The sequence below is a fragment of the Lactuca sativa genome, chromosome 3, assembly GCF_002870075.4.
Source record: "Lactuca sativa cultivar Salinas chromosome 3, Lsat_Salinas_v11, whole genome shotgun sequence".
Taxonomy (NCBI): Eukaryota; Viridiplantae; Streptophyta; class Magnoliopsida; order Asterales; family Asteraceae; genus Lactuca; species Lactuca sativa.
The window spans coordinates 276,297,423-276,311,439 of NC_056625.2; the positions used below are offsets into that span (position 1 = coordinate 276,297,423).

The 14,017-nt window shown below is 34.5% G+C and overlaps 2 protein-coding genes across 2 annotated transcripts; both read right to left on the minus strand.

The window, feature by feature from the left end:
• Window positions 1–251: 251 nt before the first annotated feature.
• Window positions 252–2,316, minus strand: LOC128133095 (cytochrome P450 82A4-like). Its single transcript, XM_052770102.1, has 2 exons — window positions 1,332–2,316; window positions 252–1,098 (listed from the first exon to the last, which is right to left on the minus strand). The coding sequence occupies exons 1-2, from the start codon at window positions 2,286–2,288 to the stop codon at window positions 463–465; spliced, it is 1,593 nt and encodes a 530-aa protein (XP_052626062.1). The 5' UTR covers window positions 2,289–2,316; the 3' UTR covers window positions 252–462.
• Window positions 2,317–7,632: 5,316 nt separating this feature from the next.
• Window positions 7,633–9,686, minus strand: LOC128133096 (cytochrome P450 82A4-like). Its single transcript, XM_052770103.1, has 2 exons — window positions 8,703–9,686; window positions 7,633–8,469 (listed from the first exon to the last, which is right to left on the minus strand). Exons 1-2 carry the CDS (start codon window positions 9,657–9,659, stop codon window positions 7,834–7,836), a joined length of 1,593 nt encoding a protein of 530 aa, XP_052626063.1. The 5' UTR covers window positions 9,660–9,686; the 3' UTR covers window positions 7,633–7,833.
• Between the last annotated feature and the right edge of the window lie 4,331 nt (window positions 9,687–14,017).

The window sequence follows — 14,017 nt, forward strand, 5'->3', positions numbered from 1 at the left end:
CTCAAAAACACATAGTCTGAAAATTGGGATCAGAAGCTAAGCCATGCTAATATATAGTAGTGTTGACTTGTACCATTTTAAAATTGATATAAAGCAACTATTATGCGTGCAACATAGCTAGCTCTGATAACACAATGTTCGTGTAATTAAACAGCAAAAATTTTCATGCTAATTATCGATGCTTAAAATGTAAATAAGGGATGGCTCTATATACAGAGCATATATATACAAGCAGAAGAAACTAGAAAGCATTGCATGAAATAATGAAAATCCAAAACAAAGTAGTATCCATTGCATGAAATAATGAAAATCCAAAACAAAGTAGCTAGTATGACTAATTAACAAGCTGTTGATAAGATAGTAAGAAGACTTTGTGATTTTTCGGGATTAATTGTCTTGGAATGGTTGTTCAATAAGACTAGAGTGTGGGCGCATGGTCGGTGATGATTCGAAGCAGACGTATCATGCAGCAACTGCAGGGTACATATCAAGGGATAAACGAGGCGCCAGAAGGACCTCAAGTGGGATGGCTTTGCTGATAGTCACTCCAGCGCTTTCACTCATATCAATGGGTTCTTTCGATGGGTTTTTAAGCACAAATTGTTGTATTAAAGTAGCTAAAGTTATATGCAAAGACCGAAGAGCAAAGGGAATAGCAGGGCATACTCTTCTACCACTACCGAAAGGAAGCAATTCATAATTGTTTCCCCTGACATCAACATGTTTATGACTTGTCAAGAATCTTTCTGGCTGAAATTCTTCAGGATGTGACCATTTATTAGGATCATGTTGAATTTTCCAAAGATTAGTCAATAAACGTGTGCCTTTAGGGATTTTGTAGCCACCAATAACGCAATCCTCCATGGACTCATGAGGAAGGTTTAGAGGTCCAGGTGGGTATAAACGCAGTGTTTCTTTAACGACTGCGTCAAGGTAAACAAGGTTCTTCAGGTCCGACTCCTCTACTGCTCTCTTCCTTCCAACATGCTCATCCAATTCATCTTGGGCAATTTTTAATACTCTTGGGTTGTTGAGCAACAAACATAAAGCCCATGTTAACGTTGCAGACGATGTGTCCAATCCCGCAGCTAAAACAGTCTGCAAGTTTGAAGTTAAAACAAATTTCTTATATTAGCTAGATTTCAAGCAACATGCATGCATGCTGATAATTAATTTTGTTTGTTTGCACAGCTTATCTTTATATTTGCCACTGAAAACTGTTGCAAATACGTACTATAATGAATGTGGAAGAAACTATATATAATTAAACGATTAATTAACAAACTCTAGCTAGTAATAGTATGAGATATAGAAAGATTAATAAGGTTTACCAAACATGTAGCCTTGATTATGGTATCATGGTCAAAACCACGGAATTCCTCTGGGGAGGCACCTTCAAGAACGGAAATCAGAACATCCATGAAGACTTGGCTTCTTTCATGTTGCTGCGCATGCTTTTCCTCCGCCCTCACTCTCTTGTGATCCTCTAGCCATCCTGTTACAATTCCGTACATCTCTTCTCCTGTCATCTTCATTTTTTTCTCGTATCCTCCCAGGTCCAAAGGCTTGAGATATGGAATAAAATCAGACACCACAAATGTGCCCAATAACACAAAGAATTTCCTTATCACTTTTTGAAATCGAACCCCTTCTTTGTCATCAGGTGAAAACCTTTTTCCTGAAACAACCCTGACCACAACATTTAATATCAAGTTCTGAAACCATTGTTTCATATCCACCTTTACCATGTCGGAACTTCCACTCTCTTTATTCTTTACCCAAGCATTATATATATCTCCCATGGATGCTTTAACCTCTGAAGCACGAAGAGGTCCAAGCATCTCCACGCGTCGCTGAGAGAGAACCTCGAGTGTCAAGATCTTGCGCACTTGTCGCCAGTAGTCACCATAAGGAGCTAGAGCCAAGATGGCATAGTTATAGCCCATGTGTTCTACTGCCATTGACTTGGGTCGACTTGCAAACACCTTATCATTTGTGGTAAAGCACTCTTTCGCCATCTCAGCGTTACTCACCACCAAAACATTGTGAACACCAAGCTTGATGGTGAAAATGGGGCCATATTTATCTGCCATGCCACCTAAGACCCTGTGAGGTAGTTCAGCTCCACCTAGAAGGCGCAGGTGTCCGATTACCGGCCATCGGCCCTTTGCTTGAGGTGGTTCTCTGTTCTTCACTCTCTTTCCTTCTAAGCTTTGCAGCAGGAATTTTAGTAGCAAAGAAAAAACAATCGCTGCTATAGAGGCTGAAAATGGGAGAAACAGCTCCATGCTTTCTACGTCCAGAATGAATTATGAATATGATGATACACAGGGATCATAATATATAGAGATTGAACTCCCCGGCTGCTAACGTTTTTTATATATATTCAAATGGTATGGTTCTAATAATGTAAAAGTCAACAAATTTGGCTGAAAAGTTTGCTCGATACAAGTGTGTTATTAAACTTAATGATCATTTAGCATAAATATATATTTAAGAGGGAATATAATTTAAGAATGACATATATTTTATGTTCTTGTGTCAAAAAAATCATAGAATCTTTCAGTTGTTGAATTAGATGTATTTTGAGCAAATTAAATTTCATCTATTTGTCACCTAAAGGCTTTAATATCAAAATATTTCATTTCAATTCCTTTGAATTCCTTTTTATTCCAGCTTGATATTAATTTATTCTCTAAATAATAATGTATAAAATGATATATCAATGATTTGCACTAAATCATATTTTTTGAGAAGTGCAGTTTTATAAAAGAAAAGGGCATTGGCTTCTAGCCGTGCAAAGTATAATGTAAGAAATTGAAAAAAAAAAAAAAATCATAGGAAAAACCTTAATACACAGTAAAATCCAAATGCCTCAAATAAAGTATACTAGCAAAGAATCAAAGGCTGACAGACTCTGAGAATCAAAGCGGGTGAAAGATTCAATCAAAACGTGACAAGTAAACATCACCAACTCATAGTCAAAGGTGTTTTCTGATCTTCACCACCGTATTGACCAAATACCTATTAGTTGAACATTCAAATATTAGGGTTATAGAAATTGACTCAAATAACCTCTAAATATGGGTGGTATTTGTCAAAATTAAGATAATATGAGACATATATCTTCTGATATACTAACATATTGTGTTATAACTTTCAATTTCCCTTTCGAGTATATAAAAGCACTGCAAAAAAAATTAGGAAAAATGGTATTTGAGTTCACAAGGAAAGTTATGTTTTAATCTATGATTGGTATGATTCAAGCACATAAGCACTTATGAGAGAATTACAACAACTAATGTACATGTGATATATACACACACACACACACAAAAGATTCTCCAAATGCATCATTATTTCCATTGTGGTTAGGTTTATTCAGTTTCTTAATTGCATCTCATTTCTCATGTGACTATAATATTTTAAACAACCATGCGCATTCGGTTGTGGTTCTCTAAGTGTGGCTTAAGTAGAGATGGTGGGGGCAATAAGGTCTTTTAGTCAATTAGGATATGTTGGTGTTGTTTATCTTTAAGTGGGAGTTTAGATTCAGTCGGTCATCATCTTGGATCTATTTCTGTTAAAGTTAAAGCTCAAGGAGAGAACTAGCCTCTTGAAAGCTAGGATTCCAATTTGTAATCATTTATTTTTTAGTTCAATCAGTTTCTATATATATAAGTGTACAGCAGAAGTACACTTTGCTTCTTTACTTTAAAAGTAGATAGTTTTGTAATTGTTGTTATTATTTATATCCCTTTTAATTTTATAATTGAACTTGATTTGTGTGGAATGCAGTGGTGATGGTGATGAGATAGATAAAGAGGAGATCAATGGACTGAGATTCTCTCTTGGGAGCCTACAACCTTTTTTTTAACATAGTTTCTTGGTGGGTATGATAAGACCTGTTATTCAAGAAACATGGAAAACAATCAGTGAATCAACCTCGATTTGTCGAGGTAATGCAACGCTCATTTGATAATTCTTCAATTTACAAATGTTTTTCCTTACTGTATAAAGTTTAAAGATGCTAAAAAATATAAAGGTGATTTACTATTTCATATAATTTGCTTTCTCATGTCAATCATTAAGTTGGATTTGGAGTTGTGAAGAAAAAGTAAAAATAATTAGTGATAATTGCAAACTTCTACCTATTTATTTAAGGTATGCGCAAAGCTTAAATGAGCTCATATCAGCTTATTTGGATCTGGGGTATTTGCTAAAGCATCATTACCGAAAAGACTAAGGTAGTGTTTAGTATAATGGATCAGAGAAGGAAGCAATGGAATAAACTACTGCCGAACGAAGGTGATTCACTCCATTTGTTAATTTCCATTCCTTTTTTTCTTCATTTATCATGTAATGGAATAGAAAAATTGCATTGTAACCCAATTTTGTTTGTGGAATTTTAACGTCACAAAATTATCTTTTTATCACTTAATTGGGTTTTAATGAGCCTCTGTTGTCTTTTAATTTTTTTACATGTGAAAATAAAAATTCTTAAATTAAAATTAAAATGGTGTAAAGAATAAGACTTAGAATTATGCATTGTACATACATTTTTCATATATATGTTTTTATATGTTATCATTTTATTTTCCTACAAAACATATTCTTCCTCGTGATGTTTTTGGGTAGTAAATGATCAGAAATTTAGAGGTTGAATTACTCTCTATCAAAGTTGGTATTTACTTATTTAGTTGACCTTTTTGAAGTACAAATATAAATGTCTAATAATTTTTCAGATGTCATTAAGATAAATGCTTAAAATATTGTCAAAAATACATTCGGTACTTCAAGCAATCATTATGCTTTTGGACCTAACACACAGTTTATTTTGGCAAAATTAGGAATATGGTCTCATGAAAAGTCTCATCTTGGTCAATTCTGCATCCAAACTTGCAAGATATCCATATTTAGTCAATTGGCATGTCATTTGCTTCCGCATAAACTTGAACAACCTTTAAATTACAGAAATTTAAACAACCTTTAAATTACTTATTGCTACTTTTGATTTATTATGTATGTTAATAGCCACTTTCTTTCTTTTTGAATCTAGGAGGGTATAATCGGTAAGTTGACCATTAACTGTACTCAAATTTTATATTGTATGGTGCAACTTTGAGATTTTATCAAATATCTAAATATACAAAAAGTAAATTGGATATTCATAATAGTGTATGTATTTATTTTAAAAGACAATTATAAGTAAATTGGATATTTATAACATTGTATATATTAATTTAAAAACAAAATTATAAAATTACTGACAAAGCTTTAATCTTCTTAAATTAATAAATTAATAAATCCTTGTAAATTAATAGTGTTAATCTTTCACAAACATAATTTCTATGGGTTTAAACTAACAATTTTATAGTTATGGATAAAACCTTTAAGCTTCTAAAAAATATTTGTTTGCAAATGTATTATTAATTATAACATCTATTAACTTCTAAAATGATTTTACGTTGGTTTCGTGTAGTACACATTTATAACCTAGTTTATATAATATTTATAGCTGAGAATGAGAAAAACGGGGAGGCCTTGGCCCCCCTAGGCCTCTAGAAGCTTCCGTCACTGACTGGTGCACTACAAGAAATTAGAGTATTACTGGCGACGGGCGTCGTCGCTAAAGGTCGAAAATGTCGCCGCTAAATGATCACTACTGTTGGTTCGTCGCTAATGCTCCACTGGTCGCCGCTATTGCCTTCTGTCGCCGTTAAAGGCGTGTCGATGCTAATACTATTTGTTGCCACTAAAGGTATCGTCGCTATTCGTATGTATTTGTATACATATAAATACACATACATACATAATACACATACAAAATACACATATACATACAAAAACACATACACATACAGAATTTACATACATATACATATAAATGAGCATACAAAAACACATACACATACATAATTTACATACATATACATATAAATGAGCATACAAAAACACATATACATACATAAAATACACTCAAGATACTCATATACATAGAAATGCAAATACAAATACATATCCACATCTACAAACACAAAATACAAATACAAATACAGATCTAAAATATCAAAATTATCAAAATTTCGTCATGAACAGTGGTGGTGGCGGTATACTCCGGCGAGAAAGGTGGGGGTCTCAAAATTCCGACAACCAACACAAATTTATTAGGGAGAAGAGAAAAGGAAAAGAGAAAGGGGGAAAATGGAGAGGAAGAGAGGTGAAATATCGAAGATTTCGGTGAAATTCCGATGGGGTCGAAGGTGGTGAGTAGAAAGAAGAGAGAAGAAGGGAAAACACAGAAGTAGATCAGGGAAGAAAGTGAAGACGACGCAGATTTTATTGTCGAGGCTCTTTAGCAGCGACACCTTTAGCGGTGACACATCGGAGGAAAAACAATCCGGGGTTTTCTACATCGTTGGATCATCACTTAAATCGACTGTTGGGGTTGAAATGACGCGGATCGCCAGAACTAGCAATAGCGACGACGAGTAGCCTTTAGCGGCGACACACCGGAGGGAAAATAACGCGGAGTTTTCTACATCCTCCTAGTCGTTGGATCATCGCCTAAATCGACGGTTAGGGTTGAAATGAGGCGGATCGCCAACATAAGCTTTTAGCGGCGACATACACTTTTAGCGGCGACAAAAACGCGTTTGTTTGATGTCGCCGCTCAAAGTGTCCGTCGTGCTAAAGGTGTCGCTGCTATTGCTTGATGGTGATAACCATAGTGGATACGAAGTCTTTAAAATGTTCCATTATTCTCTAGAAACGATTATGAGGAAAACAGTTTCATCCTTTCCATGTTGGATGAACAACAAAACATTGGTATCTTTCTTTTGGATATCTCTATTTGTTGAGCTTCATTAGTTTCCGTGTGCGTATGTTGGATATAAGACCAAAATAACAAACTCCTTTTATTACTGTTATCACTCACGAAATGTATGAAGAAAGGAAGAAGAAAGGTTTTTTCTAATGTAATAAATTAAATGTGCAGCAATCTGAAAAGTAAAGAGCAAAAAAACTATTTTATTCATAGCACTAAAGGCTATATATAATCATCTTAGATACACACGTGACCCATGAAAGAAGCCATGCTAATTGTTCTACCAGAAGACTCGGTACAAGCTAAGGACTGGTACAACTCCATATACTTGGGTCAATCTAGAAGCTAAATTCTAAATAATAAACTACTAATTAAAACATAAGATGATATAAATTCATAAATACTCATTAAAACTAAAGTTCCAATCATGCATGCATATAACGGGTGAACCGATGACAACCGAACCGATTAATCCAGGCAACAGCGTAATCATTCTGTAAAAAATCCCATATCTCTTCTGACTTGGAAAGGATATTTTTTTCATGCTCAAAAACACATAGTCTGAAAATTGGGATCAGAAGCTAAGCCATGCTAATATATAGTAGTGTTGACTTGTACCATTTTAAAATTGATATAAAGCAACTATTATGCGTGCAACATAGCTAGCTCTGATAACACAATGTTCGTGTAATTAAACAGCAAAAATTTTCATGCTAATTATCGATGCTTAAAATGTAAATAAGGGATGGCTCTATATACAGAGCATATATATACAAGCAGAAGAAACTAGAAAGCATTGCATGAAATAATGAAAATCCAAAACAAAGTAGTATCCATTGCATGAAATAATGAAAATCCAAAACAAAGTAGCTAGTATGACTAATTAACAAGCTGTTGATAAGATAGTAAGAAGACTTTGTGATTTTTCGGGATTAATTGTCTTGGAATGGTTGTTCAATAAGACTAGAGTGTGGGCGCATGGTCGGTGATGATTCGAAGCAGACGTATCATGCAGCAACTGCAGGGTACATATCAAGGGATAAACGAGGCGCCAGAAGGACCTCAAGTGGGATGGCTTTGCTGATAGTCACTCCAGCGCTTTCACTCATATCAATGGGTTCTTTCGATGGGTTTTTAAGCACAAATTGTTGTATTAAAGTAGCTAAAGTTATATGCAAAGACCGAAGAGCAAAGGGAATAGCAGGGCATACTCTTCTACCACTACCGAAAGGAAGCAATTCATAATTGTTTCCCCTGACATCAACATGTTTATGACTTGTCAAGAATCTTTCTGGCTGAAATTCTTCAGGATGTGACCATTTATTAGGATCATGTTGAATTTTCCAAAGATTAGTCAATAAACGTGTGCCTTTAGGGATTTTGTAGCCACCAATAACGCAATCCTCCATGGACTCATGAGGAAGGTTTAGAGGTCCAGGCGGGTATAAACGCAGTGTTTCTTTAACGATTGCGTCAAGGTAAACAAGGTTCTTCAGGTCCGACTCCTCTACTGCTCTCTTCCTTCCAACATGCTCATCCAATTCATCTTGGGCAATTTTTAATACTCTTGGGTTGTTGAGCAACAAACATAAAGCCCATGTTAACGTTGCAGACGATGTGTCCAATCCCGCAGCTAAAACAGTCTGCAAGTTTGAAGTTAAAACAAATTTCTTATATTAGCTAGATTTCAAGCAACATGCATGCATGCTGATAATTAATTTTGTTTGTTTGCACAGCTTATCTTTATATTTGCCACTGAAAACTGTTGCAAATACGTACTATAATGAATGTGGAAGAAACTATATATAATTAAACGATTAATTAACAAACTCTAGCTAGTAATAGTATGAGATATAGAAAGATTAATAAGGTTTACCAAACATGTAGCCTTGATTATGGTATCATGGTCAAAACCACGGAATTCCTCTGGGGAGGCACCTTCAAGAACGGAAATCAGAACATCCATGAAGACTTGGCTTCTTTCATGTTGCTGCGCATGCTTTTCCTCCGCCCTCACTCTCTTGTGATCCTCTAGCCATCCTGTTACAATTCCGTACATCTCTTCTCCTGTCATCTTCATTTTTTTCTCGTATCCTCCCAGGTCCAAAGGCTTGAGATATGGAATAAAATCAGACACCACAAATGTGCCCAATAACACAAAGAATTTCCTTATCACTTTTTGAAATCGAACCCCTTCTTTGTCATCAGGTGAAAACCTTTTTCCTGAAACAACCCTGACCACAACATTTAATATCAAGTTCTGAAACCATTGTTTCATATCCACCTTTACCATGTCGGAACTTCCACTCTCTTTATTCTTTACCCAAGCATTATATATATCTCCCATGGATGCTTTAACCTCTGAAGCACGAAGAGGTCCAAGCATCTCCACGCGTCGCTGAGAGAGAACCTCGAGTGTCAAGATCTTGCGCACTTGTCGCCAGTAGTCACCATAAGGAGCTAGAGCCAAGATGGCATAGTTATAGCCCATGTGTTCTACTGCCATTGACTTGGGTCGACTTGCAAACACCTTATCATTTGTGGTAAAGCACTCTTTCGCCATCTCAGCGTTACTCACCACCAAAACATTGTGAACACCAAGCTTGATGGTGAAAATGGGGCCATATTTATCTGCCATGCCACCTAAGACCCTGTGAGGTAGTTCAGCTCCACCTAGAAGGCGCAGGTGTCCGATTACCGGCCATCGGCCCTTTGCTTGAGGTGGTTCTCTGTTCTTCACTCTCTTTCCTTCTAAGCTTTGCAGCAGGAATTTTAGTAGCAAAGAAAAAACAATCGCTGCTATAGAGGCTGAAAATGGGAGAAACAGCTCCATGCTTTCTACGTCCAGAATGAATTATGAATATGATGATACACAGGGATCATAATATATAGAGATTGAACTCCCCGGCTGCTAACGTTTTTTATATATATTCAAATGGTATGGTTCTAATAATGTAAAAGTCAACAAATTTGGCTGAAAAGTTTGCTCGATACAAGTGTGTTATTAAACTTAATGATCATTTAGCATAAATATATATTTAAGAGGGAATATAATTTAAGAATGACATATATTTTATGTTCTTGTGTCAAAAAAATCATAGAATCTTTCAGTTGTTGAATTAGATGTATTTTGAGCAAATTAAATTTCATCTATTTGTCACCTAAAGGCTTTAATATCAAAATATTTCATTTCAATTCCTTTGAATTCCTTTTTATTCCAGCTTGATATTAATTTATTCTCTAAATAATAATGTATAAAATGATATATCAATGATTTGCACTAAATCATATTTTTTGAGAAGTGCAGTTTTATAAAAGAAAAGGGCATTGGCTTCTAGCCGTGCAAAGTATAATGTAAGAAATTGAAAAAAAAAAAAAAATCATAGGAAAAACCTTAATACACAGTAAAATCCAAATGCCTCAAATAAAGTATACTAGCAAAGAATCAAAGGCTGACAGACTCTGAGAATCAAAGCGGGTGAAAGATTCAATCAAAACGTGACAAGTAAACATCACCAACTCATAGTCAAAGGTGTTTTCTGATCTTCACCACCGTATTGACCAAATACCTATTAGTTGAACATTCAAATATTAGGGTTATAGAAATTGACTCAAATAACCTCTAAATATGGGTGGTATTTGTCAAAATTAAGATAATATGAGACATATATCTTCTGATATACTAACATATTGTGTTATAACTTTCAATTTCCCTTTCGAGTATATAAAAGCACTGCAAAAAAAATTAGGAAAAATGGTATTTGAGTTCACAAGGAAAGTTATGTTTTAATCTATGATTGGTATGATTCAAGCACATAAGCACTTATGAGAGAATTACAACAACTAATGTACATGTGATATATACACACACACACACACAAAAGATTCTCCAAATGCATCATTATTTCCATTGTGGTTAGGTTTATTCAGTTTCTTAATTGCATCTCATTTCTCATGTGACTATAATATTTTAAACAACCATGCGCATTCGGTTGTGGTTCTCTAAGTGTGGCTTAAGTAGAGATGGTGGGGGCAATAAGGTCTTTTAGTCAATTAGGATATGTTGGTGTTGTTTATCTTTAAGTGGGAGTTTAGATTCAGTCGGTCATCATCTTGGATCTATTTCTGTTAAAGTTAAAGCTCAAGGAGAGAACTAGCCTCTTGAAAGCTAGGATTCCAATTTGTAATCATTTATTTTTTAGTTCAATCAGTTTCTATATATATAAGTGTACAGCAGAAGTACACTTTGCTTCTTTACTTTAAAAGTAGATAGTTTTGTAATTGTTGTTATTATTTATATCCCTTTTAATTTTATAATTGAACTTGATTTGTGTGGAATGCAGTGGTGATGGTGATGAGATAGATAAAGAGGAGATCAATGGACTGAGATTCTCTCTTGGGAGCCTACAACCTTTTTTTTAACATAGTTTCTTGGTGGGTATGATAAGACCTGTTATTCAAGAAACATGGAAAACAATCAGTGAATCAACCTCGATTTGTCGAGGTAATGCAACGCTCATTTGATAATTCTTCAATTTACAAATGTTTTTCCTTACTGTATAAAGTTTAAAGATGCTAAAAAATATAAAGGTGATTTACTATTTCATATAATTTGCTTTCTCATGTCAATCATTAAGTTGGATTTGGAGTTGTGAAGAAAAAGTAAAAATAATTAGTGATAATTGCAAACTTCTACCTATTTATTTAAGGTATGCGCAAAGCTTAAATGAGCTCATATCAGCTTATTTGGATCTGGGGTATTTGCTAAAGCATCATTACCGAAAAGACTAAGGTAGTGTTTAGTATAATGGATCAGAGAAGGAAGCAATGGAATAAACTACTGCCGAACGAAGGTGATTCACTCCATTTGTTAATTTCCATTCCTTTTTTTCTTCATTTATCATGTAATGGAATAGAAAAATTGCATTGTAACCCAATTTTGTTTGTGGAATTTTAACGTCACAAAATTATCTTTTTATCACTTAATTGGGTTTTAATGAGCCTCTGTTGTCTTTTAATTTTTTTACATGTGAAAATAAAAATTCTTAAATTAAAATTAAAATGGTGTAAAGAATAAGACTTAGAATTATGCATTGTACATACATTTTTCATATATATGTTTTTATATGTTATCATTTTATTTTCCTACAAAACATATTCTTCCTCGTGATGTTTTTGGGTAGTAAATGATCAGAAATTTAGAGGTTGAATTACTCTCTATCAAAGTTGGTATTTACTTATTTAGTTGACCTTTTTGAAGTACAAATATAAATGTCTAATAATTTTTCAGATGTCATTAAGATAAATGCTTAAAATATTGTCAAAAATACATTCGGTACTTCAAGCAATCATTATGCTTTTGGACCTAACACACAGTTTATTTTGGCAAAATTAGGAATATGGTCTCATGAAAAGTCTCATCTTGGTCAATTCTGCATCCAAACTTGCAAGATATCCATATTTAGTCAATTGGCATGTCATTTGCTTCCGCATAAACTTGAACAACCTTTAAATTACAGAAATTTAAACAACCTTTAAATTACTTATTGCTACTTTTGATTTATTATGTATGTTAATAGCCACTTTCTTTCTTTTTGAATCTAGGAGGGTATAATCGGTAAGTTGACCATTAACTGTACTCAAATTTTATATTGTATGGTGCAACTTTGAGATTTTATCAAATATCTAAATATACAAAAAGTAAATTGGATATTCATAATAGTGTATGTATTTATTTTAAAAGACAATTATAAGTAAATTGGATATTTATAACATTGTATATATTAATTTAAAAACAAAATTATAAAATTACTGACAAAGCTTTAATCTTCTTAAATTAATAAATTAATAAATCCTTGTAAATTAATAGTGTTAATCTTTCACAAACATAATTTCTATGGGTTTAAACTAACAATTTTATAGTTATGGATAAAACCTTTAAGCTTCTAAAAAATATTTGTTTGCAAATGTATTATTAATTATAACATCTATTAACTTCTAAAATGATTTTACGTTGGTTTCGTGTAGTACACATTTATAACCTAGTTTATATAATATTTATAGCTGAGAATGAGAAAAACGGGGAGGCCTTGGCCCCCCTAGGCCTCTAGAAGCTTCCGTCACTGACTGGTGCACTACAAGAAATTAGAGTATTACTGGCGACGGGCGTCGTCGCTAAAGGTCGAAAATGTCGCCGCTAAATGATCACTACTGTTGGTTCGTCGCTAATGCTCCACTGGTCGCCGCTATTGCCTTCTGTCGCCGTTAAAGGCGTGTCGATGCTAATACTATTTGTTGCCACTAAAGGTATCGTCGCTATTCGTATGTATTTGTATACATATAAATACACATACATACATAATACACATACAAAATACACATATACATACAAAAACACATACACATACAGAATTTACATACATATACATATAAATGAGCATACAAAAACACATACACATACAGAATTTACATACATATACATATAAATGAGCATACAAAAACACATATACATACATAAAATACACTCAAGATACTCATATACATAGAAATGCAAATACAAATACATATCCACATCTACAAACACAAAATACAAATACAAATACAGATCTAAAATATCAAAATTATCAAAATTTCGTCATGAACAGTGGTGGTGGCGGTATACTCCGGCGAGAAAGGTGGGGGTCTCAAAATTCCGACAACCAACACAAATTTATTAGGGAGAAGAGAAAAGGAAAAGAGAAAGGGGGGAAATGGAGAGGAAGAGAGGTGAAATATCGAAGATTTCGGTGAAATTCCGATGGGGTCGAAGGTGGTGAGTAGAAAGAAGAGAGAAGAAGGGAAAACACAGAAGTAGATCAGGGAAGAAAGTGAAGACGACGCAGATTTTATTGTCGAGGCTCTTTAGCAGCGACACCTTTAGCGGTGACACATCGGAGGAAAAACAATCCGGGGTTTTCTACATCGTTGGATCATCACTTAAATCGACTGTTGGGGTTGAAATGACGCGGATCGCCAGAACTAGCAATAGCGACGACGAGTAGCCTTTAGCGGCGACACACCGGAGGGAAAATAACGCGGAGTTTTCTACATCCTCCTAGTCGTTGGATCATCGCCTAAATCGACGGTTAGGGTTGAAATGAGGCGGATCGCCAACATAAGCTTTTAGCGGCGACATACACTTTTAGCGGCGAC